General features: G+C 38.0%; 1 protein-coding gene across 1 annotated transcript in view; it reads right to left on the reverse strand.

Annotated features, from left to right (window-relative positions):
• Positions 1–3011: 3011 nt before the first annotated feature.
• The window catches only part of vipr1b (vasoactive intestinal peptide receptor 1b), a 46889-nt gene continuing 23776 nt past the window's right edge, over positions 3012–26124 (reverse strand). The window contains exons 4-13 of the mRNA XM_053342218.1: positions 23352–23452; positions 20099–20196; positions 15512–15644; positions 9963–10116; positions 9791–9851; positions 9633–9705; positions 6733–6824; positions 5962–6091; positions 5278–5319; positions 3012–3203 (exon numbers count right to left, since the gene is read on the reverse strand). Of these exons, the coding sequence (XP_053198193.1) occupies positions 3012–3203; positions 5278–5319; positions 5962–6091; positions 6733–6824; positions 9633–9705; positions 9791–9851; positions 9963–10116; positions 15512–15644; positions 20099–20196; positions 23352–23452 (1076 nt within the window). The remainder of the gene's footprint in view (positions 3204–5277; positions 5320–5961; positions 6092–6732; positions 6825–9632; positions 9706–9790; positions 9852–9962; positions 10117–15511; positions 15645–20098; positions 20197–23351; positions 23453–26124) is intronic.

Here is a 26124-nt window from a genome sequence, read left to right on the forward strand (position 1 = left end):
TTGCAGATTTCTACTCGTCCAAACTCTCCATTCAGACACACAAAACCCTCATTTAAATACTGCTGTCTCCACCCTGTTGCACCTGTTTTCATTTACGCAGTTATTCTTAGTAGGTCACCTGCAAAACACACGCAAACGAAACGCGCAATCTGTTGCACTGTGCACGCAATTTAGTACCCACTATTTGGGATCTTAGTAAATCAGGCCCTAAGTGTATTGGCACATCTGGCTGGTGCTATCCATAGAAAGGAGCACTGGGGGATTTGATTCTGGCTTGTTAAATTAGCCTTTTGTTTTGCTGTACATTAATCACCTCCTGTTGTTAAGCATGAGTGAAAATATTGCGCTATTCCTTCCTAAACACTCCTGCAAATGTAGTGATCAAGTTCAAGTTTATAACTGTTTTATTAAAGTTCAAAGTTATTTTATAAATGTAACTGTAACAGCTGCATGAAATAGCCTGATAGGCTTCATACTTGTTTAAATGCTGTAGACCCACTGTGGTTCTGATTTATTTTCATGAAAATAAATGTTTCAAAAACTTCTCTGCCCCTCTGATTTTTTAACAAATCGCACCCTGTATAAATCTATTTACATTCACCATCATGAGAGGTACGTTGGCAGATTCACACAGTTACAGTACTGACAACAAGAGACAGACACCGAACAAATGTGGGATAGTGTGTCTTAAAAGCAATTTTTAAACATTTTGGGAAATATACTTTTTCATTATACTTTCTTGCTTAGAGTTTGATGAGAAAATTGATACTTCTGTCATTTTTGTAAAGTTAATATGAAACTACACACCTAGTTGCTGATTAGCATAGCATTAAAGCTCACGTCCATACAAAAACCATGAAGTTGCGGTAACATGCGCAGTGGCACTTCCTTGCTGACATCACAGTAACAACATGGCATGGTGTCTTCAGATAGAATGTGAAGTCATATTTACCATAGTCTGACCGTTGGACCGATAACTAACAAACGTTAGCTAGTCTGTTGCAACTATGTCTGTGGTTATGTGGATTTGTAATTGTGTTCAGTTCAGCTCCCAGAAACACACACATTTCTTCGCTCACGTCGAAACATTTTCATGTGCCACATCTTCGCCTTCAGGCTTAACGCAGTTGAACGCACTGGTATGCTGGTTTTCTTACTTGAGGACAAATGCAGACCAATTGTTGCACCTTTTTTCCAGTCCAGTTTAAGAGTGGTGTACTGTAGGTGTACTTGTAGTTCCTGCAAGAACTCGAGTGAATGTATTTCCAAAAATGTTGAACTATACCTTTAAGATTTTTGTTAACAATATGAAAGTCTTCCTAATGTCATTTCTAACATTAACATTAGTGCTTTTTTTTCTTTTTTCTTTTGCACGGTGTTCTTAAGAGGTCTGACTCTATAAATTTGCAGTGTGGATGGAGATGAGGGATATTTTGCTGGTAAAGGACTTTCTAGATGTTCTTTCTTGCAGGAACATGTAAGTGACATTCAAGTCTGATCTTGTAAGCAAAAAAGCACAATGATGACATTGTTGTGACAGGGCCAGTCATTCTTGTCACCTTGCTTTGCTTTACATACTGGCCACATACAGTCTCTCCTGACTCATCAGATTCAAACTCCTCTGTTGAAGAAATGTGACAAGTCAATGGAAGGTTCAGGAATTATTTTTCACAATGGCTGATTTAAAGGTTCAAAAAGAGCGTCCGCCTGTGTGGGAGTTTATCTGTGCATGCATTACTCCCCTGTATTATGAATCTAAAGACTGTTTAAAAGTTAAGCAATGCTTTCTATTTAGCTGTTATGCTTAACACTGAAGCACAGAGCGCTACATAAACAAGCTTGTACAACAGAAGTTTAGCTTTTGAATCCAAAGTGTGAACAAACAACACTCACAGTGACAAATTACTGGTACTGTAACCTCAGCGCAGTCAGTATGGCACAACAATCATTAGACTTCACACTGTATACTTGTCTGTACAAAGTTAAATGACTCATCCCAACTATATGTAAACATTCAAGGACTGAATTGCTTAAAGGCATTTCCTCTCCACAGTTACCATGCAGCCCGACAGCCAGTGAAAGATTAGACTTAAAGCATCACTTCAAAACACTGAAACCAGGAACTCATCAATGATCAGAACAAAACTGCCCCAAATGAAAAAGAAACACTTCAACCCTTTCACAGGCGCAAAATCACACAGAGGCAAAGGGCAATCAGTCTCAAGTTGTGACAATGATAGTGCAGAGAAGGGCATTTGTACTCCAAACCCATCATTGTGAATCAGCATTACACTGGTCACCCGGTCTGAAGCCTCATTTGGTCACCTAAAATATGCTTTTAAAACACATCTTCCATCTCCACTCAACTTCAGCGCTCAAACAAACTCCCATAATGTATTTTAGTGCTGTGATGTCGCTGTGAATATATAAGTTATGAGATTTCTGGTCAGTTCCTTTTTTTTCTAATGGCTATCTTTACACCAGTTTTGCTTATTTAAGTTTTGCAGCTGCAGGAATCCACTAAGTGATTTTTAATCAGATCATAATTCCACCAGATTGCGTATGTGCTGGTGCAGTTCACATTTGGATCACTCATCTAACCCCAATAATATGTGACATTTCACGATGCCCAGTGTCTGAGCACAAAGAGAACGTAATAATGATTGACTAAATGATAATAAGTCCATAATGACATGACTCACATTTGAAACATGAAATTTAAAAAAAGGGAACGGGCAAAAGCTGTGCTTGTGAAGAAATGCATTTGTATCTTTGCCACTAAAGTTTGTTTTTAAAGACATGTTGAGATTAAAAGCTGCTTAGAACGTAATTTGATTCCTGTCTTTTCATGGCTGCCCTTCAAACTCAAGCATCACATTCACCAGGAGTGCATTACATACTATCATGTGCTAAGGTCTGATTCTTAGAGCTTACATATGCTGCGTCTTTTTTGCCTGATGTTTGGCATTAGAGTATTCTTGATGTATGACTGTATCATTGTTTTGCGTGGATCATATGCTAGACAAATCATCGTGACATGAAGATGAACCCCGGTGTTGTTTGGGGCTGCATCGTGTCAGCATGGTGATCTGCGTGCTGAAGTTGTTGCTGCTGCCAATAGACGGGTGTTGGTATTTGGTGTCGGAGCCCATGTATCTCTGCAGGTGCCACCTCCGCCACTTCCTCTTGATCTCTCCTTGGACCTGCAGTGGATTAGAACAGCGAGAAGTTCAACAATAACCTCATATATTATTTATATAAATACATTTCCCTTTTGCTACCCTCTTGCGCTGACCTACATAAGACAGTAATGATACAGCTTATACCCAGTTCCTGAACGGTTTGTTCTAAGCACCTGTGAATGTGTCTGTTTTCATGGAAAAACTCCCCAGTGCATAACAACTGATGCATTCTTACATTAAACAGAGGGAAACCTGGGTGCTTGGTATGGACACTAACAGCAACCAAAGCTGAACAGATAAAGCAGGAACATTAAAAGCATCCAAAGAAAAACAGATTGAGGAATATTAAAAATAAGCTGCAGCACAAAGATTACTTTTCATTCAGACTAAGTCAGAGGGAGGGAAGCAAACTAAACTGTGAAAGGACTTTCTGCAGGATGAAAGTGCAGTGAGCATTAGCATTGCCTCACTTTTTTCCCAAGACAGGCAGGTTTTGCTGTGGTGAGTAACTTTATTATGTTGGACCAAGGTGGAGCTTTTCAAAGTTGCAAAGCACTAATTTTAAAACTTTTGAAAAACTGTGAAAGTTCACTGAAATGTGAAAAGGAAGAAGGAAAACTTTTAAAATAATAGTTTCACTCTTACTCAGCCACACTGTCATTTAATATTCATCTTCCCAAACATCTCATTAGCAGAGGTACATTTGCAATAAGAAACAGGTGTCTTTACTCATGGAGCTCTTTTTCACTTTTGGTTAAAACCAGAACTTCCTAAAGCTTAAAAAAAGTCTTTAGCCTCTAACCCAGTGGTTTCCAACTGTTTTGGCCTGTGACCCCTTAAATTTGAAGTCTACCTGAGACATCATCCCATTTTGCGTTGTCGACCAGTTAAGTTACCGATAATTAACTTTAATTGTTGCAAAAAATTATTGAAATGTTCCCCACAGTCCAAAGCTACAACTTCATATGTCTGTCTTTGTCATACATAACCCAAAGATATACAGTTTATGATCATGTTCAACAAAGAAAAGTAATAAATCATCACATTTGAGAAGCTGAGACCAGCTTATTTTTCAGATTTTTTGCTTAATGAGCAAATTACAGCAGTGTACGGCTGCGTTTGCTCAATTACTAGTAATAAAGTGAAAAGCTTCTTGTTTTAATGAGATCATTTTCATGTAATAACTACACTTATTTCATATTATCATACCACTTCTTGTTTAACACATCATTTTATTTTTTTGTATCACAAAACCTTTCTGTTAGCATGCAATATTAAGATACCTCATTGAAATATTTCTCATTATGACGTGATAAATTGGTGTGTTTTATAACAAATAAACGTCCATTTGTTGTAAAAATAGGAAAAAGGTCCAGTCAATGCTTAAAAAGACACTGTAGCTGAGCACAAACATGATGTATCGACTGAAGGCATGTGGCAGATTGTTTTTATACGATGCGAATAAATCAAACTCAAACTGTAAATTTAAATTACTGTTATTTCTGCCCTTTTCAGTATAACATTTCATGTGTTTTCTTGTGTCTTTATTATAATAGATAGAAGTAACAAATAACGGGCATGTTTCCAGAACTTTATATGACTCTCAAAGCACCAGTAATTTAAACACTAAATAATACTACACTGCCAAGGCACAAGGACACCTGAAAATTGCACCAGATTAAAATTCAGCCTGCATAGTGTCAAGCCACCATCTCTGTGATTCAATCTGGCCCAGGACTGGGAACATAACTAATCTGCCCACAGAGAGCCTCTGCAGACATCACTGAATGGCTTCCTGCCAGAAAGGCTGTGCTTTTTACAGTCCTCCCACCCTGCAGGCAGCGTGCAGAAATATGCTAAGAGGAGGTCCGAGGGAGGAGAGATGGCTGGAGCATCCAGTGACTCACATTCGCAGCTCCATCCACCATTCACAGCCGTGTTAATGTAAATGGTACATTGAGGGAGTCACAGAAAAATTATTGATAAACTGCATTTCCTGAGAATTACCACAGCCATGTGGCTCATCTCTGTGTGGAAATCTTGAGGCTTAAACTGTTTATACAAACTGTTTACATCACTGCAAGGGTGTACCTACCTCACCATTAAGAAAGCAGTAAAGGACTGCGACCACAAAGCCCTAAAAGGAAAGAAAAACACAGATAAGAAGGCAATAATAGTTTGTGTCATGGTTAAATGTCCAGTAACATTTGTCTTATCTTGTCTTTTCAGTTTCTTAATTTAAGCATTCATGGGACATACAGTATAAATGGATTACACATGCTGAAAAAAGACAACACAATGTTGCGGTATAATGGCTTGTTTCTAGCAATAATGAGAGGAGGGATGAGAAGAATGTGCTGGAAAGGTTTCCTTGGTTTCCCTGCTGTCTGTAATGCAGCTGTGCTGTCTGGCTGCATTCTCCATCATTCCTCATTATGTGATGAACTGAAATAACACCAGGGGTTTAAAACGGTAACATTGTGACTGAATCAGCCAGCAGAAATCTGTAGCACTGGGTAACGTGCCACAGATTTCTGCCAGGGTTTCTTCAATAGAAAAGGTCAGGGCGGACTGCAGAGGGCCAAATAATAACGTTGGACCTTGAATAAACTTTTAAAAGATTTCAAGGAAAAACAAAATGTTTCAGCTAAAATGTGAACATTAATACACATAAGATACAAAATGCAAATTCTGAAACAAGAGTTCAAAGTAAACTTTTTAAAATGTAAGATGTTTCTTTTTATCATCACTTGCTCCCCCCAAAAAGTTGATTTTGTACCTGAAATGACCCCAGAATCAAATCAAAAACTAGCCGCAGCTCAGTCTTCACTTGCTCTGGGATGAATGCAAACACGATAAAATTGATGCCAAAAAGAGGAATCAAAAGCAGCGTGGATTTCGCCAGCCTCCTGCAACGACAAAGCAAAAACAGAATCAAATTTCTCCCTTTGGCGAAACCAATTTCAATCTGTCTCCAAATACTGTATGCCAATAATGGAATGCAACTCCACAGTACTTTCCATTTTACATTTCAGCTCAGAAGACCATGAATGGGGAAAAAGAAACACCCTTAAAGTGTCAGTGGGAAATTGCTCATGCATTATGGCTTGCTTATGAGATGCTCTCCATCACAGGAAAAAATCACTTAAACACAAAGAGCGCTATATTTCTGTGTAAAGAAGCTGCCAGGGGAAGCCCACAGTGTACTGAGCATCACTTAAGGCAATGGTTTTCTTTCCTCAAAAGGATTGGTCATCCTTGCATTGCTCTGAGCATTAAAAAAGTTAAAAGGGAAAGAGTGAAATTTAGAGAGCGGTTTCACCTACAGCAGAAATATCCATTCCTTACTCACAGCTTTTTGAGCTTATTCCAGATAGTCTTTGTTTATTCTGCTTTATGTGGTTAACTTTAACAGAAAATTGACTAAAATTCAGTCCAAGGCAGAAACTGTGAAAGTGGTGTAGATATTTATCAAGCCTCACAGGGATTAATAGCATTTCATTCAAAAAATTCAGCATGAAAAATGAAAAAGAAATGAAATGATACTCACGAATACTGGTTGGACTCATTTCTTCCAATATCTGGGCAGTTAATCTTTTGACGGAGTATTCGAATGATGCAGATAAAGAGGATAAAGTTCATCTGTGGAGGATATTCAAGTGTCATTTGAGTATTTTACAATGTAGATGAGATTTAGAGCTGGTGAATAGTGAAATATTCTTCAGAAATATGAAATCCTTATATAATATAAAGCTTATTTTAAAGAAGGGCATTGCAGCTAGACAGTTACTTCATTTCAGCATTTATTCAATGTTTTATGTTGTGGAGGAATGTTTGAGATATGCATCTCATAACCGGAGATTGAGGGTGAATTGTAACTTGCTCCTATTGGATTGTGGTGCTGCCCTGTGGGGGAAATGAGCATTTCTAAATTGTTAATTTGTGTTGGGCCTCTGAACCCGCAATCACATCACACACATCAAGACTTCCTAACATCACTCAGCTGCTGCAGAGAGAAAGAGATGGAGTGACCTGACAGCCAGCCTGCTTATTCTGATCCTAATGTGAAATAACACAACTGAACCTGCTCTGTCAACAAGTAATGAAAAACAAGACATCAGCAGACACCATTAAAAAAAAAAAAAAAGGATACGGTTATCTACATGTCTGCACATAATACAGTCTTTTTTATGATTCTGGTGGTGCAACACTGAATATCAGGCTGTTAAAATGCTACAAGATTTGACTAGAAAATAACTTTCTAGGGATCATTCTTCATCTACATTATAAATCCATCATAATTTGGTTATCCTGTTTTGCATGCTGTAGTTTTGTAATCTGTGTTCTGGTCACACAACATCTATTGCATCTCTAACTGTCCTGGGAAAGGGCTGCATGAGTTTCTTCCATGTTCTTTTCCCTATTAAAGGTGTTTTTCCTTATTTTAGTCAAGGGTGTAAGGACAGAGGATATTTTATTGATGTACAGCCCCCCGAGTTTGTGATTTGTGATGTTGGGCCATACATATAAAATTGACTTGACTGAATATGTAACTACGAATTCATGGACAGGTTCTTGGACTTGAAACTTGGAAGGAGACTTATTGTGCATCCAGACAGACCATGAAGTAAACTTGAGAGATGGCACAATCACATACTTTTTTACTGTTTGGGTGACAGTGCGTCAGCATGAGTGAAAAAATACATGTTCATCTCAGGGCTTTATCTGTGTCATTAACATACAGAGATAGGAGGGAGACTGGAGGAAAATGACAAAGAACTGGAGTTTCTGGTGAGTTCAGTCAGAGGCTGAGCTGAACACAAACAGGCAGTCTATGACACACAAGGTCAGTGCTTCATACTGTTCAGTTAATGTCTGTACAGTCAGTATGTGCAACTGCTCTTTGGGGTGAATCAACACAGACTGCACAGATGGAACAGGTGTAAGATTAGCTTGAATGACAGAAGGCAAAAATTACTCTAAACCCACCTTGAGGCTACAGCCATTCTAGCAAGTCTAAGGGGCTGCTATGAGTTAAATATCATTACGCTAATATGCTAGCAAGGACTTCGTTGACATGCTAATGTTTAGCGTTTCAGTTTTCATCAGAATGTTAACGTTGCAGGTATTGGACAATGAATATTTTTGACCCGATGATGGTGTTAGATGAAAAGTTAAAGGTTTTCACTAAAGTTAACAATTCATCCACAGAGTGACTATAAGGGTGGTAAACCATCCTGGACCAAAGTCGTGGACTAACCGACAGATATACAGACTCTGTCTACATGTAAGTATGCAATTATAACAGATAATAATAATATAATAAAGTTTCCAATATTATAATTATTATGAGTTAACATTTACTTGGGGTTAAATGGACTAGTTCTTCCAAAGAAATGCTTCAAGACATCAACAATAGCTTATATAAACTCAATAGACTCTTTTCATACCAAAGCTGTTTGTACGAAATCATCATCTTCCTAGACAACTTCATAGAAATGATTAGGAAGTCTCTTTATATAAAGGGCCAAGATGCCAAAATACTGTATTGTCTTTAATATTTACCATTTTACAGGTTAATTCATTTTTACCTTCCTTTTCACACCTGTCTTAATTTCTCACTCAAACACCTGTACATTTGCTTTTATTTCCTCTTTATTCACACACAGACACAAACATAGACACACTGCCGATTACTAAATAAGAAGTTGAATCTAAATGTGAGCATGAAATGTGACATATCCTGTGTATGACTGCTGCCCTGAAGAGATTAACTTGTTTTTTAAAGCCATACATTTCTGGGAAAAGCACCTTTTTTGCTTTCTCATCAAAAGTGAGGAGAGATGCTTGATACCAATCTGATATGACAGTCCTATTAGCCTTTTCACCAAACACTCAGCCAGAAAAATAAGACTATTCCTTCAACACCTAAAGCACATCAAATGTTGGACTTGTTTTGCTAGAGAAGACCGAGTGTATAAATGTACATTCCTCTCCACAACCTCTCTGTATTTGTCCACAGATTTTATGTAGATGCTAATTCAGTGTTCAAAATGTAAATGGCAGGGGAAGAAGAGCTATAAAGAGGCTGAATTAAAAAAAACAAGTAGACAATGACCTGTCAGTCAAGAGAAAAGCAATTGACAGTGATTATCCTGCCAACTTTCCAAAGTGAAATGAGAACTTTGAGGTCGGACTAACCTCTCAGCTGTGTAGACTTACAGTAGGAATACAAAACAGAGAGTGAAGTTCAAACACATTCACATACATTAGGCTGATGGATCAAGCCTGAGGTGGACTGATGATAACTGACAAAGATTTTTTTCCCTCTCCAAGGTAATTAGGTGTACTTTGGAAAAATCTGACTTGAGAGTCAACAGCTCAAGATCCATAAACATTGATGTGATGAAATTTGAGTGCTGTAAAAGTGCTCAAGGCATGTAAACTTACCAGGATTGATGCCAAAATAGGGGTTTTAATGATCCACCAGAAGACATCAGTGTTCTCGATGATGTCCCAGCATCTGGTGAGACATGGAACAATATTTGTGTACAAGAAGCTGTAAATCAAAAACCTATATTTTATATTGGACTCTGGTCTATTCTTACCCCACATCATTATAGTAGGCTTTTGCGATGCTCCAAGCTGTGATGAAAATTGTTGGACCTCCTGGAGGACAAGAAAAGACATAAACACCAAAGGTAGCATTTCCCTGCCTCTGGCAAGGCTGAACCCTGGACAGCAGACATGTATGAAAGTATAAATGAGAGATCTGCTCACCCCAGCCAATCAGAATGTACGCCCAGAAGTACTTCCTCTCGGAGAAGAAAGACACAGCTAACAATGCATGAAGATAGAGGCCTTCCACCAGCAGCCAGAAGAAGCTGGCCATTATACAGTACTGGAAGAACACAATCACTGCTTTACAGCCAACCTGGCAAAAGACACAGGACACAAAAGCAGGAATCTATCACTGATCTTCTTAGATGCACTAGTGGATACATATTGAACACAGAAGAGATTACACTAAAAAAAAAAAAATCTGAATTTAATTTCATTCCTTGTAGCAGTAGAGCTGCATTTAGACAGTGAAAGAATGCATGTATTGATTTTCTTCCTTTCATTTTGTACAGACTGCCTACACTCCAAACTTTAAATTAAAACAACTTTGCTTTGTGTGACTTTCAGCCATGCCAACCAACACACACGCACACAAAAAGGACAGAGTGCATCAACCGTGATGTATCATACAGCTAAACTGAGGGTAGCTGCAAAGTTACCCTGTGCATTTGATTACAGGTTAATCAAAGTAAATCCACCTTTGAGCTCTCAGTGAATGAGAAATGATGGGCTAAATCAGGCTGCAAGTAGTGCAATAAAAAGGTCATTATGTATTGCAAAAGTTGTCTCTTTAGCAGACCCACTGCCTCAAATATCTCTAATAAAGGGCATTTCTCCTGGGGACCATTCAAGTGAAGCAGAATGATGAATATAGCGCCACTGAACACAATACAGAAGCTTTATTATATGTCTTTTAAGGCTCATTTGGCAGTCTTGCTCTGGTTAATAAGTGATACAATGACCTACAAAGTCATAGACCCAACAATTTAACAGGCACCACTTTCCAATGACACACCATTTGTAAAGAGTATAGTGTAAGTACAAGTATATTATGACTATATTATTGGTAAATATACCATTAGCTAACTCTTTATAGACCTACTGTACAGTATGTGTTTATCTTCATGCAGCATGACTCTTGATTTGATGTTTTACTGTTCAGTCTTTAAGTTCATCAAGTACACCCCTCTAATGAACTATTTCAGCACTTACCTTCATGAAATGGCTGCAAAGCATCTGAACCTCATTATTATTATTATTATTGTTATTATTATTGTTGTTGTTATTGTTATTATTATTATTATTATTATTGTGTTTTAGATGTATCTGGGTCTCAGAAACTTTAACAGCTACTACTCAGATGGGACCGAAGATGGGGTTGTAATAACAAACGTTATGTTTTGGCTTTAACGTTTGAGGCATAAGTCTCACAAACAACTTTGAGCAATCGTCATCAAATTTGATACATAGTGTATCTGGACCAAGCCGGAAAAAAGTAGTTTTTCTGAACTGGAAGACTTGTCAACAAACACAGTGCGTTCCAGGAAGCAATACCATGGATGGATCTAATCCTTTTTTGCAACGAAAGACTTTTAATACTCATAGCTTTTGCCAGGTTTGTTTACACTAGCAGGAAGAGGCTGAATTACAAGACCTTTAAACTTGAGGGGTGATTTTTTTCTAATATTTTTTGTCATGATGAACAGATTGCATTTACACCTGTGAAATCACAATGTGCGCCTGACCACCTCCAAATTTAATCTGGTTGATCTGATCCCAACAACCATTTTCCTTTATGAAGGTAATCTATCGAGATGCAGATCACATGTTAATACCAGGTGTAATGGGGCCTTATAATCGCAGAATTTCAGCCCCTTCAAATTGTGTTCAATGCATGATAAAAAAATTTATAAATACACTGCAGCTAGACAACGTGTCCTTATAACCGTGTTGAACCCAGATGGCATATAAGCTCTATCTCTCTCAAACTAGAGGAAACCACAGCCAGCAAAGCGCAGAGATGTTACAGTAGATATTTCAGTGAAGAAGGTACAAGAAACAAACAAACAGCACCAGGTCTATTCTGGTTGGCTGACAGCATAACACTTCCATCAGGATGGGTGAATTCATTCAAAATTCAGTTTGCTACTGTCGAACATCGAGCAGTGAAGCCGCTTGTTACACAAGGATGTGTATTAAAGGTTCATTTTTATAATGGTGTGGGTGGGCTGAGCGGATGTGAGCAGCGTGTAGCTTTTTCACAGCCTCCTCTATCCACAGAAATGCACTTTCACTCTGTATGTTTCAGGCTGACACACACTGCATACAAGCTGTTTTGGGGATGAGCGTCCTGGAGAACCTACAGGGAGGACAGCATGGAGATAAGAAAATCAATACACTGTATACCATTTAAAAATGACCCCGTGAGAGTGAATGTGTTGAGCCCTTTAGTAGATGTACCAGATACAGAGACAGAGTGTGATTAGAAATAGATTGAAGCACATTATGGATCGAGAAATGTGGATAGCAGAGCAGAGAGGAAACAACAACAAAAAAGTAATAGACAAAAATACTGAGCAGGAGATGAATGAGGAAATAGCAGGAACAACTTTTGTTTTTCTTTCAGAGACTGAGCTGCACTCATAGACACTTTAGAGCAGAAACAAGGACAAACGAGTTATGATAAAATGCTGAAAATGCCACACCTCTTACCTCAGCCTCAAAGAATGATGAATGAGTTGGAAAGTGCCACATGAAAAATGAACTCAAGTGTAATGCCTGAGCCTCTGCAAGAGGACTCACACACCTCATGGATACACGAGCATCATTAATCATAATTGAAGACTGAAAAAGTTAACATCAAACAGTGGCTCATTCATAGTTTAGTGCACTGATTTTTCATAGACTTACTGGGATGATTCTCCAGGTCATTTTAGTACATTTTCATCCGGAGTGGCAAATAATTTATTAATTAGAGAACCACATTTACTGTACTGATCATATGTGCTTCGGCCATAAGAAAGTGTTCTCTATGTTATTTTATTTTTCAACTTCCTGTAATCACTGTAGACCAGAATGCATTTACTGCTGGTGACCACCTTTACCTACTTTTTTGCAAATATCAGACCAGTTTCACAATAAAAGGTACAGTGTGAAGAACTTCTATAGATAGAAGAAATGATAAATATTTTCAATTGCTATTACCACCAGCTTCCCATGACACTATTATTATTATTCAGTTATATCATTGACAATATTATATATTGTATTTCAGGTTAAAACATTTTAATTGATGTTGATACATAAAAAGTTGAGATAAAGTTAATGAATGAGGGGTTTCATCACTAATTCACTCAGTCTGAACATTACTCTGCATTTATCCAAACTGCCATTACTCATTTCTGTTTTGTAATCAGCATAGAGATATGTCAGATATGTCAAAAAAAACAAACAAGAAAGATTACTTGCAAATGTTCCCAAAATTACCCCCCTGAAAAAGAAAAAAGTGAGCTCCCCTGAAAGTCATGACATTCAGCACCCTGGTTATGATAGGGAAAAACTGAATTCAGTTAATTTAATATTTAATAGAGTGCGGGTAGTATCTTAAACTATTTGGTAATCCAACAAGCAGTTCTGATAAAGTATATTGGCATCTTTCACAAGTCTGAAACTCATGGTGGATTTAGTTACTGGTTTACACTTAAATGAGAAGTTTAACTTCCTGTGTTGTTTTGCTGGGATTACCGTTCTGTACATGGAGGGTTCGAACAGCTCATTAAAGCAGCTGGCACTGAAGCTGACAGGCCTATATGAATTGATTCCCACTTGGCATTGTGAGGGGAGGAAAATGGACACAGGTGGGCTGTCTGAACCTTTCTGCTAGTTCTAATGCGTGCAAATCGGTACAAATTGCTTGCTGGAGCTCCATTTTAGAAAGCCTGCCATCAGTGGCGTGTGGATGAATGATGAGATATTCTGCTACTGGAAAAAAAAACAAAGGGGACAGATAGCGCTGAGTAAACACATACGCAAACACACTGTGACAAACACAAAGATACCTTAAATAATGCATTTGTTATAGGCTTCCCTACAGCGATTATATCCTGAATTAATCTAATGGGTCACTACGGCAAACATCCAGCTGTAGAAGAATGGTAATGAACCAGGCATGCATAACACCTACACACACAAAGAGAAAGCTACAGTTCCGTAAGCGAGCCAACAGTTGTAATGGAAGTAATGCCAGGGTCATGATGAGCACTGTAGCACCAAACCTGTTTCAGTAATGTCTTTTTCAGGCGACCTGTGACAGCAGCTGGCTCCTGTCAACCCAGTGCTTACATTAACACACTGGAGCCAGCCACAGAGCTCACTCATAAATAGACTCAACGGCACCCACATCATGAAACATAAATCTCATGTTCCCAGGGCCGAACTGTGGCTTCAGGGGCAACTGGTCTGTGGCTTAGCCGTATGTGCTGATGGTAGTGGTGTGGAAAGCTGACTGAGAGACATCCAGACATTGTGGTTTGATATAACTCCAGGCATAAAATGGCTTATAAGCCTTACATTATTTAATACTTCATCATGAGCTGTTTTATGTCAGAAATATTTGCTAACATTCTTAATATACTTTTAAGTCTTCAAAAAGAATAACATATCAGATATCTATAAGTCTTAACATGCCCAAGTTTCAAAATATGAAAATGATATTTAAACATCTAAATATATAATATATATATTTCCTGACAGATTGATGAGCATGCTCAATATTACCAGCTGATTTACATTTATTAACAGATACAGATACAGATCAGTTGTGTGTGTACAGTATGTTGGCCAGAAAGAAACAAAAAATTGCAGTACAGAAAGCCGAAGAATAAGCTGGAAGTTCTTTCAAATAGTCGTCATTATATAGTTGTCCATATGTCATTCAGTACATATACTGGTTCTTTCACAGCTGAATTTAAGGAATTCTTACAGAAATGTTGGTTAAGTTATGTCTTTATGTTAAAGGATTTCTTATAGATATTTTTATTAGCTTATTAGCTAACGTCTCTGTGAGGGCAAAAGTTCAAATTCACTGAACATTGGTTGAAAAGGGTCATTAATAATTCTGTCAGCTTTACCTCTTAAGAGTTCGTCATACATATTATTCAGCTACTTTTGTGGCTATATATAAATAAATTATCCAGCTGTCTTCAAATGTCAAGTATTTTAAACAATGTCAAATAAAACAGAATAACCACTAATTTTACGGAATAATAAAATTGGATATTGTGTATTTTTAGAATGCCTTGCACACAATCTAGATGTCCTAGTAATAATATAATCTAATAATACTGAACTAGAACTTGATTTCATTTTGTTCTTGTAACACTGAGAGTGGGGGTGTGTGTTTTTTTTCTTTTTTTTTTTTGCAGAACCACTTAAGTTCCCTTGTTGTCTCCTGACAAACATCAGCACTACTGAAATCTATCTTTTCATCCATTTGAGCCTGGGAGATCTCCAATTAGGTAGTTTAATGTGGATAATTAGCCAACCAGCTCGGCACACCAAGTGTGTCATATGCCCCTGCTGGGCTCCTTACAGAGTTTGACTTCTTTCAGGTTCAAGGACATCCTAGCATCCCTCCTCCATTGAAACTCAGAGCCGTTCATCTCTGTAACGCCTACGGTAAACAGCAGAGTCTTGGACAATTAACTCACAGAGCCTGAGGAGCAGTTGTCCACCTCCCCGACCTCGTAGAGGACCACATCTTTGATGAACACAGCGATGGCCTTCAGGATAAATGACACAAACAGATGCATGTGGATGTAGTTCCTTGTGCAGTGGAGCTTCCTGGGACACACAAAGGGAAATAAGAATACAGATTAAGACAAAGAGACAAGACACACACACACTTAAATTCGATAAAGGGGGTCTTCAGGCTAATTATCCTATGTCCTTGGAGTTAATGACTAAAATGACAGCAGATTACAGACTGAATTAACTCATAATTAAGCTCCTTTGTTCCTTTTGTCACTGTGTGGGTTTCTCTGCTTCAGTGTGCGCTTCATACACACTTCAGCAATAAAGAGAGCATGAGAGGTGAATCTCAAAATGACTAATCAGACAAACTCTTGAAATTCTCAAGCATCAATTTTCTAAATAGTTCTTGAGTTCCTGATTACATTATCATACTTGAGAAGATTAAATGATTAGAGAGAGAGGCAGTTCACAAACGTCTGCTGTTGTGTCAAAGCTCCCATTAGCTACGATCGTTTGTTTATGCCAGCGATGCTTGTTCCCAGTGCAAGGAAATATTCAGCAGTTATGCAGCACATGTCCAATCACTTAAAGTCCCCACGGGAATCATTAAAGTTTCATCTAACTTTATCTCATAGCCAGGAGAGCACAATTTTCCGCAGCTAGTTAAACCTCCAATTGTAATTTGTTGTTATACAAATCTTGCAAAGTAGGACTGTTATTAAATGTACTGTCTGTTGTTTTCTTCAGTCACTACTGTGATATAAAAGGGAGTATTTATAGCCAATTTCAGACATTTTAGAGCATTTTTGTGCCTAAATGAAAGAGACAGGAAAGCACTGATGAAATACCACATGTGCAATGATTTGTTGTTGTGTTTTGGGGGCAAATGTGACATCTAATCTCCATCTGCGTTGCTGTGCTGCCACTGTGAAGATGTAAAAATATTTATAACACAGACTGTAATTTTCAGAACACAACAACAACAGAGATTATTTTCCACTTTGGCTTATAATCAATGCATTTACTAGATGTACAATTTCCTGTTGAAGGAAAAAAGCACTTTGTCAGTTTTCCCTGGTACTTGTGAATTGTGGTATTCTCCCCGTCCCACAAACTTTACCCCCAACTGAAGGCCCTCACTACAACCTGCTTCCCTCGCCACCCACTGCAGTCACACTCCTCACGGATACATGAGCGCCATTAATCATCATCAAAGAAGTGGACACTAAATAGCTTCTCTGCTGGGTTAATATTGCAGGTCATCTCAGTACATTTTTTCCTCAGTAGCCACTAAACTGATTATACAACCACATGTTTGTAATGCTGTTGTTTGAGAATACATCAGGATAGTACAGTACACATTGGAGGTGACTTTACTCTACTACATTCAACAAGTGTAGTTATTATGTATATAAGTTGTAGATTAAACATTAAAAAAATAATAAAGTAGTCTAAATTAGTTCTACCTCCATCAGCTACAACATTTTAAAAGCTGCTTATAGCACTATGCATCAGAAATAACAAACTATAACTGTTTGTTGTATGCCTGAAAGAGGAAAGAAAAAAAAAGTTTCAAAAAGGAAGAAAAAAAGGGGAAGATAGAAGGAAAGAAAAAAAAAGAAAATGGAAGGAAAATATATGTGTATGTATATGTATGTATATGTGTACATATGTGTATACATATGTATGTGTATGTGTATATATGGTTGTTTTTCTTTGTTTTGTTTCGCTATTTTAACATGTTCGAAATAAACTTAACTAACTAAAAAAAAAACTTAACTAACTAAATATTATAATACTATATCAGTAATACATTTAGATATACTTTTGTACTCAGGTAAAAATGTTGCCTTGTGATGAGGCACTTTTGTAACAATGTGGTATTAAAGCATTTAGTAAAAGAATGGCATTAGCTGATTTTTTGACCACTTGGGGGCTGTGGAAACAAACACTGACTTCTGACTAACTTCATCACATTTCATACATCTAGCAGTTATGGAGCAACATTATCATTCATTTGGAGTCGTGTTTCTGTCCTCTTGGTGAATGTAAATCCAGTATTAAATCTCTTTTAGCTCTGTTTTTCTACCTTATCAACTCCTGTGGGAAATATCTGAGTCTTTAGCTGCAAAATGCTCCACTATGTTCACCAGCTAGTCTCCAACTGTGTCTGTTTTTCCATTTGGTGCTGAGCGGGTAGTGTACGATGGGATTTAGAGCTTTTTGACTGGAAATAGCTGCCTGCGTGTGGCCGAAAAGGACACTATGAGAGTGGATCAAAACAGTAAAGTTGAAGGTGGACAGCCAGACAATGAGCTAGAAAATGCATTATAAAGCTCCATAAAGCAGAGGGGAGCGATAGTCACTGATAAATCTCTGGTGACGCCTCTCATATTACACATTGTCATTTAATATATTGTTATTGTAAAAAATATATATTTTAGAGCTGCTTTAAGTACATGTTCTTAATACTTGGTTCACAGCTGATATTAGAACCTCACAAACAAAAATGGGATCAATTATGACAATTATAGCATTTTTATACCTGAATTAAATCACAAGCTTACTGGTTGGGCACTTACTGAGAGAGAGGGATTCTAAATGAAAGTGATAAGCGACCAGCCATCTCCTCTGGCGTGGTCTGCTGAGGCAGCAGCATTTCGACTGCTCACAAGATGAGACTTAACAGACTCGTTAAGAAGGCCAGCTCTGTCCTGCCCCCTCGACCCAGTGGAGGTGATGGGAGAAAGGAGAATGATGGTTAAGCTATCATCCCTGATACAGAACATGTCCCACTGCAGTCTGACAGCACTGGGCAGCTCCTTCAGTGACAGGCTGCTCCACCTGCAGTGTGTGAGGAAGAGATACCGCAGGTCCTTCCTTACTGCTGCTGTCAGACTGCTCCCAGCAGACCACACACATCAGAACTGACAAATTCACTCATGTGGAATATCAATATTTCCTCTGTGAATTCAACCGATGAGTCTGTTTGCTGATTTATTTATTTATCATATATTGCTTTTTAACTGATGTTTCTTGCTATTGCGCTATTCCCTTTGCTGCTGTAACACTGCAAATTTTACCACTGTGGGATTAATAAGGGATAATTTTATTTGATCTTATTTTATATATTATGAAATTATATTTATTATTGTAAGTATAAGTAAGTGTAATTTCCTGTTTTCAAGGCTCCATACAAAAACAAAAATCTCTGATGGCACAATTATGACAGACAATCATACTTGTGCTTTCTTGTAATTTCTTGTGGATATTTGACAACACCAATCTGTACAAATAGCCCCCCCTATAACCTCACCAGGTACCCACTGCCCCTGTCATAATTCTCCCTCTGGCTCCCAACTGCTAGCCGCCATGATATTTTCTTTTCTTTTTTTTTTAAATCTTGACCTTGACCTGCCTTGTGGCATCAGATGCATGGGAGCAAACAAAACTCTCAGGTGGACACACTTTCACACCTAGCACAGGTCGGATCAGTGACTAACTCAGTATCACACACAGCAGTGGCAGTGACAGGCTATACAGGAAAAGCAATTTCCTGCAATGAGAGAAATAAAGGAAGTTTCCATTCATCCCTACAGCCCTGAATATGAGTTAGAGGGTATAGAGTAGAGTATGCATGATTGGACAGGAGAAAGAAACCACCTGTTGCATCATATTACAGTGGCTATGAATTTAAGGAGATGAAGTGAACACAGAGGAAAGATGATGTAAAAATTTCACATCTACTATACTCATGGGTTTTTTTTTGCACCAGAGGAATTTACAGTGTGATCAGTGGAAAAAAGAGTACAAAAGAATAAATATGAGTATATATGAGTACAAAAAGGTTGTTTAAATTATTATTTCTTTGTAATGTTCATCCACATCCATCAGTCATCAACATATATATGTACAGTGTCAGTGTATATATTTATTGTCCTTTAGGGTGAAGATGGTGCAATCTAAGGCTGTGCTCTCATACATCCTTGATTATTGTCTCTGAGGCACTCACAATCATTCCCTGACTTATGGTAAACATATCAATATTTTTATCCCATCACATTTGAAACTTGAGATGTATAATCTTCAAATTGCTGCAGATGCGTGCCATCAAAAGATCTTGACCCCGAAAAATAATTGAGTTTGAATGACAATGTCCTCCTCTGGAAGTGTTTCTCTGTTTCCTTCTGCCTCCCATATTTAAACATATGCCTTCTTTGTGCTCGGGTGTGAAGCTGCACTGATAAATGTTTGATGTGTGATGCTGGGATGATGTTGATGTCCCCTATATCACATCGCCCAGCAGGAATAATCACACAATGTCAATGTGCTTTACGGTAAATTGCTCATACTAATGCCCTAGCCGGGGGTCCTGTAGCAGTGATTGTCTCTTTTTCTTCTTTACTTTATCCTTTATCGAAATGACTGACTGCATGAAGACAGGAAATAGATTTATCTACTCAGTAAGGAATTATACAAGTCAATAATGCAGATTCTTGACTGCTTGCAAGGGTAAAAACATTTTCATGTGTGTGTCTCTATACCTGAAGATGCAGAGGATCACAATAGCTGTGGTAAGGGAGATGAGGGAGACACTGTGGCCAATGGTGTATCCAATCTTCACTTGCCAAAAAAACTTGCCCTGCAGAGAAATATAAATAATAGTCATGGTTAAAAACAAAAAAATCAAGTAACTAATATATAAATTGATAGTTTCCAGAAAGGACCCCAGTTTTGGGTAAGAACCAGATGAATATAAAGATGTCATTAGGCAGCATTCAGACTAATGCCAGCAGGTATAAAGGAATAAAATTTGAAAAAATGCAGCCATCCCATTTATGAGGAAGGGGGCTCAGCAAAAAAAAAAAGAAAAGAAAAAAGCAGCTGTCATCCGGCAAAAAGCTGAACCACAAAGCAACCCAACATCATCTGTCAAGAAGATGCCTTGGCAAATCACATACACGCAAGCGCCCATTCCTGTTGGATTATTTGGTAATGTAAATGCTGTACTCGACTGTTCACCTCATCATCGTCACGACAGAAGAGAAAACATTTGCTGTCATGACAGTTGTAGAATCCTATCTATGTCTCAGACAACCCAAAATCACAGTGTAAAGGAACATTAAGGAGTCATGAGATCCTTAAGAGGGCAACCCCAAAAAACTAGAACTGTGCTGCTGCTGATTATCTGTGATTTGGTTGAAAGCTCCAGAACAGCTACTAAGTGGAGCTTACAGTGATTTTGTCAACTGCTGTTTCCAAGTTCATGAAATAATCACTGTAAGTCAACTTTTAAGCCAACATGGACAAGAGGTCCTTAAATTCTCAGGAATACATGAACATTTAAATATCTATAATTATGTGACAGGAGATGAAGCTCATGTAATATGACTGAAAGCTCAAGGACACCTTCTTTGTGGACATTGAGATTGTTTTGTCAACTTTTGCTGTCGTTGCCTTTTTTCTTACAGTGTAATACTGTACAGTTTTATAGGCTTCTAAAGATGCTTCAAAAGAATCAAACTACTTCAACTTCTGTGATGGGAAGCTGCACACAGACATGGTTTTAAATTATTTTAAAAATCTTCTTTCTTTAGTCCAATGAAACATCCCTGTGATCCTCTACAAGTAAGTATGAAAAACTACCTAGAGTATTGAGGTTCAACCTGTCAGGTTCAATTTATGATTTAGTGCTCAAGATAACAGCAATTGACCTTAAATAAATATTTCTTGAACCACAATCTTGTGTCATTTCTCTTTCTTAACAGAAACCAGAAACCAGTGGTCATAGCATAGATATTAGACAGCCCTGGCTTCAGAGACTTTCAGAGTAGCCTCACAATGTTGCTGTCATTGCACTGTACACTTTGTGCTTGATGAAAATGAGATTAAGAGCTCTGCATCCTGTGGCACACAGAGGTATGAAGTATGCAGAAAGACTGACATCGAATTCCTTTTAGAGTACTTCAGCAGCCTGGTCCCTCCTGACTTCCTATGTGGCATACTAATGAGGCTGACTCAGAGAGCAGAGTGCCCACCAAGAAAGCTTTTACCACTCTGTAGTGCACATTCACATCTCAGAAAGATCCACCTTCATCAACAGAGGCACACAGACAAGATTAGCTCCCTCTGCATTAAATCTAAACTAAATAAAACCAACATTTGATGTATTTATTCCCTTCCCAACCCTGAAGGCAACATGAATAACTTCTAATGACTCACAATGCCTGATAATACACTGCCTGGCCAAAATAATCACCACCAAAAAAAAAGGTCACACACTCTAGTATTTAATTGGATCGCCTTTAGCTTTGATTACGGCACACATTCACTGTGGCATTGTTTCGATAAGCTTCTGCAAAGATGTCATTTAAGATTTAAGATTTTTTTATTTAAGATCTTGTATTGATGAGAGTCGAACCACTGTGCAAAGCCTTCTCCAGCACATCCCAAAGATTCTCAATGGGGTTAAGGTCTGGACTCTGTGGTGGCCAATCCATGTGTGAAAATGATGTCTCATGCTCCCTTAACCACTCTTTCACAATTTGAGCCTGATGAATCATGGCATTGTCATCTTGGAATATGCCCGTGCCATCAGGGAAGAAAAACTCCCTTGATGGAATAACCTGGTCATTCAGTATATTCAGGTAGTCAGTTTTAATGTTTAATATAATTCTGAAATTAAGGATCATGGCCTCAAAGTTAAATAAAAGAGAAACTATTGTACTTGAGTTTCATTTAGTCTTTATTAAATAGACTTTCACCTCAACATTAGCACCAAATAAAATCACCCAATAATGCCATGAAAAAAAAACATTAACATAACCGTCATGTTGGAAGAAGATTATGTGCATCTTTGCTGTTTGAACATCATGTAAACTTGTATTCTTCTAAATAACTGAATGGAAAATTCAGTTGGGAATTGGTTTGCAGTCTATGGCTGTAATTGTTGTTGGCAGGTGAGATTTCTCCAACTTCAACCTGAATGCACCCCTGAATCTTTGCTTTTCTTTATTACAACTTTTCATGCAGAAAGGTTTACAGAATTGCAGGCTCTCACAAATATTGTAGAGATGTCTTGAATTTGCATTAATTATTGCAATTGTAAAATCCCAATTTCCCAGACTGACTGATGCATAGAACTGGAGTTTAACAAATGTGAGTGAGTTTTAGCTTTGGACAGAGTAGGCCAGCTGTGTCCCCCTGCATTCAGTCTTTACGCCAAATTAAGCTAAGCTAAATTCCTGCTTGCTCCAGCTCCAATATTTTTTTATGTAACTCTGCAAGAAAACAAATAAGTGCATTTCTTAAAAATGTATTTCTTTGATAAAAATTCAGCATGAACAAAACCGTTTCCCTCATTCGATTCCTACAGTACCAGATATTTCTAAATAATGTCAAGAGAAACTTAACGTTCATTCTATTATAACAATGGCATAACAATTTTTTTTAAAGCCCTAACTTGGACATACAGTCAGTTTCAGAGCGTTAATCTGTACATTTAGTTGTGCTATGTAGACTGGCGCTCGAGGCAACTCACAAGAAAAACAACCACAAATTTTATCGAATGAAGACATAACACAAATGTGACGTAAACACATGAGTCATGAAAACAACATTCACAGCCATCTTCCAGCCAGAGCCCAATAACACCCACCCACAGAAAAAAGAAAAGATGTTCTCATTCAATTCTTCCTGCCCATTGGCTCTCGAGATGGTTTCCCACTGTGGAGTTGATTCACAGGAGCAATGTGTATTTGTTCTGATGCTTCTTATAGACTGTGGTGGTTTACTTACATCATCACTGGTGCTGTTGAGATTGTAACCACAATTCAGGGCGATATCAATAGGATGCATCTCCGTCCAGCCCTCTGCTGTGCAGGTTTTAGAGAGGTTACCTGGAGATGGAGACATAAAGAGGTCACAACCACCCAATCAGTAAATGTCTCTTTCATCTGTTCACTGAGTTAGTTTAAAATTGGTCCAAATTCTCTGTACTGCCATGAGAAATACTGTGACATTGTCGCAATCCTCCTATACAGGCTTGTTAGGTCACTGCAAAAACCGCTGGAAAACCTTGAAGTCCACAGACTGCTGTATGATGCACTCTCAGTAATGTGTGCCATTAATAACTCGTGTGTTATTATCTGTGCTTGCCAAAGAGCACTTGGCTGTTACAGCTACTGGTATGCTGATTCCTATCTTGCCACTCATTCAGCAGCAAACAGAAATGAGGCAACATTAATATACCTACAACATTATGACAGAAGTTAAGTTTGGTTTAAAGTGGCTATAACCATGCTGTATAGGCAGCAAAACGTGCACACTTTGTTAGTACAGCATCTGTTGTATAGGTTGGTGCAATTCAAGGTGTTTTACAGATGAGAAGTTGGTAATAAGACAGAACAAATGTCCAAAAAAAATCAAATATACACAAAAAGATTAAAATGTAATAAAACCAATAAAATAGAACTACAAGTGCTGGGAACATAAAAATGTCTCTCCAAAATGTTTGTCTCACACTTAAACAACTAAAAGACTTGTGCTAGAGGATCTGAGAGGCTGTCCTAGTTTAAACATTGAAAACATGTCAGACAAGCAGACTCATGCAAAACGATGAAAAAACAATCATGTAAAATAAGTTTAAAATGAATGTGTAAACTGAAAGGCAACCAACGTGCTCTCTCATTCTGGTCCCAGTGACAATCATTTTTACAGGTCATGTTTACGTTGTTCCTGTTAGAACAACTGCTAATTAGTGCACAAATACAGCTGAGGCTGATGGGGATAACACACATTTTGCACTCAGGTGTTTGGTCACCCACAAACCAAAGTATTAGACACATTTTGATCTGATAAAGGCACTTCATGATGTGTAAAGGGGTCAACAAATTCAATACAATTCGCCATGAGGGTAACATGAATGTCCGTACCAAAGTTCACGGCAATCAGTTGTTGAGATATTTCAGTCTGAACCAAAAGAGATGGACTGATTGACCGATATTTATGTAAGGTCAGATTCAAGCAGCAACAACTTTGATAAAGATGATCATTGCAAAAATATTGGTTGCTTGGCAAGAGTGTTCAGAAAATACACAGGTTATCATTTTTCTCTGCCAAAGACATATTACTGTGTTTGAACTTAATTGCAGGTGAACCATCTTGTGAACGGGGCACCAGAAATAGTCTGTTATTTGGTTTATTCATGGGATTTATTCATGGTTTATTCATGGTTTTGTGGAGCATCAAAGGTCCACGTAAACAGCTTAACTGAAATGAGACCTCAACCACGATGTGACCATCAGCCAAATTGCTCTGCGCATGTAAACGTAGCCAACTATGACAAAATGTTATCATATGCCAGCAATGAGGACAACATGTGCAGCAGGAGGTTTGGATCTGGAAATGTTGCTCAGTCAGGGAAAGGTCATGTTTTCTAACGTAACTGCTACTGAATTTGAGCATCATGCTGGGATGATGTTTGTGAATTTTCCTTTAACTTCTCTCCTATTTTATCTTCAATACAATCCTCTATCAACCAAGCAGTCTCATTAAAGAATCAACCTTTTGTACTAAAAAAACTTTTCAAGGGAAACTGAATGAAAACATTGACTTAAGTAGATGTGAAGTCATCTTTCAGGTCCATGGACTCACATTCATTTGTAGTCTGGGTGGTGAGCTTCACTCTTTTCAGCAGATTTATAGCTATACTCCAGAATATTGCAGAATGGCATAAAGGAGGAGAACAGACAAGCACCCAAAAGCACAGCGACTCTACCTGGATTCAAGGCACAAAGAGACAAACTATCATATTATTCCTGCCAAAATTTTAAGCCTGAATTGCCCTCTTCCATCATAAAATGAAGACAGACCAGCAGCTCTATCTCATCCATGCAACTGCCATCCCTCTTGTTACCCTTTACAACCTTTCATATTAGAGCTGGACACACTGAATATGATGGGTTAAAAATTCAACAACAATATATTGGCTATTTTGTTTTGTCTTACACTATTACAAAGGATCAGATTTTGTTATTAAAGAATATTGAGATGAACTAAGTGAAAACAAAACAAAAGATGTCTATGGAGAAACTTTTTAAATGACCTCAAACATTTTGTTGAACTGCAGTTTGTCATTGTGAACCAGAACCAACATATCTCTGATGGTATAAAATCATCTGATAATACTGACCGTGTGTGTCAGTCAGGCACTACTTCACTAAATCAAATTACAATATGACAATCAATCTAAGAAAAAAGGTGATTACTGTAAATATTCTTTTGAACTTTTCTTCTAAACTCTCTTTTCCTTCACTTCTTTGTGTGAAAAACTGGTGTACTGATTATTTCCAACCTGGACTCAGTTGTGTGGAACAGGCCTGAGCTGTGATGTGTGTGATAATGTTGGTAGGCAGGGCAGCAGAGTCCCACAACATTCACTAAACTGATGCTGTGAGTGTTTCCCTTTGCACCTGAGACAACAAAACACCCAGTATCCAGCTGACAATTGTTTTGTACTGGTTAAGCCGTGGATATGTGTTTCTTCTCCTTTAGTATTGCGTGACTACAC

This window comes from Scomber japonicus, chromosome 21 (genome assembly GCF_027409825.1).
Source record: "Scomber japonicus isolate fScoJap1 chromosome 21, fScoJap1.pri, whole genome shotgun sequence".
NCBI lineage: Eukaryota > Metazoa > Chordata > Actinopteri > Scombriformes > Scombridae > Scomber > Scomber japonicus.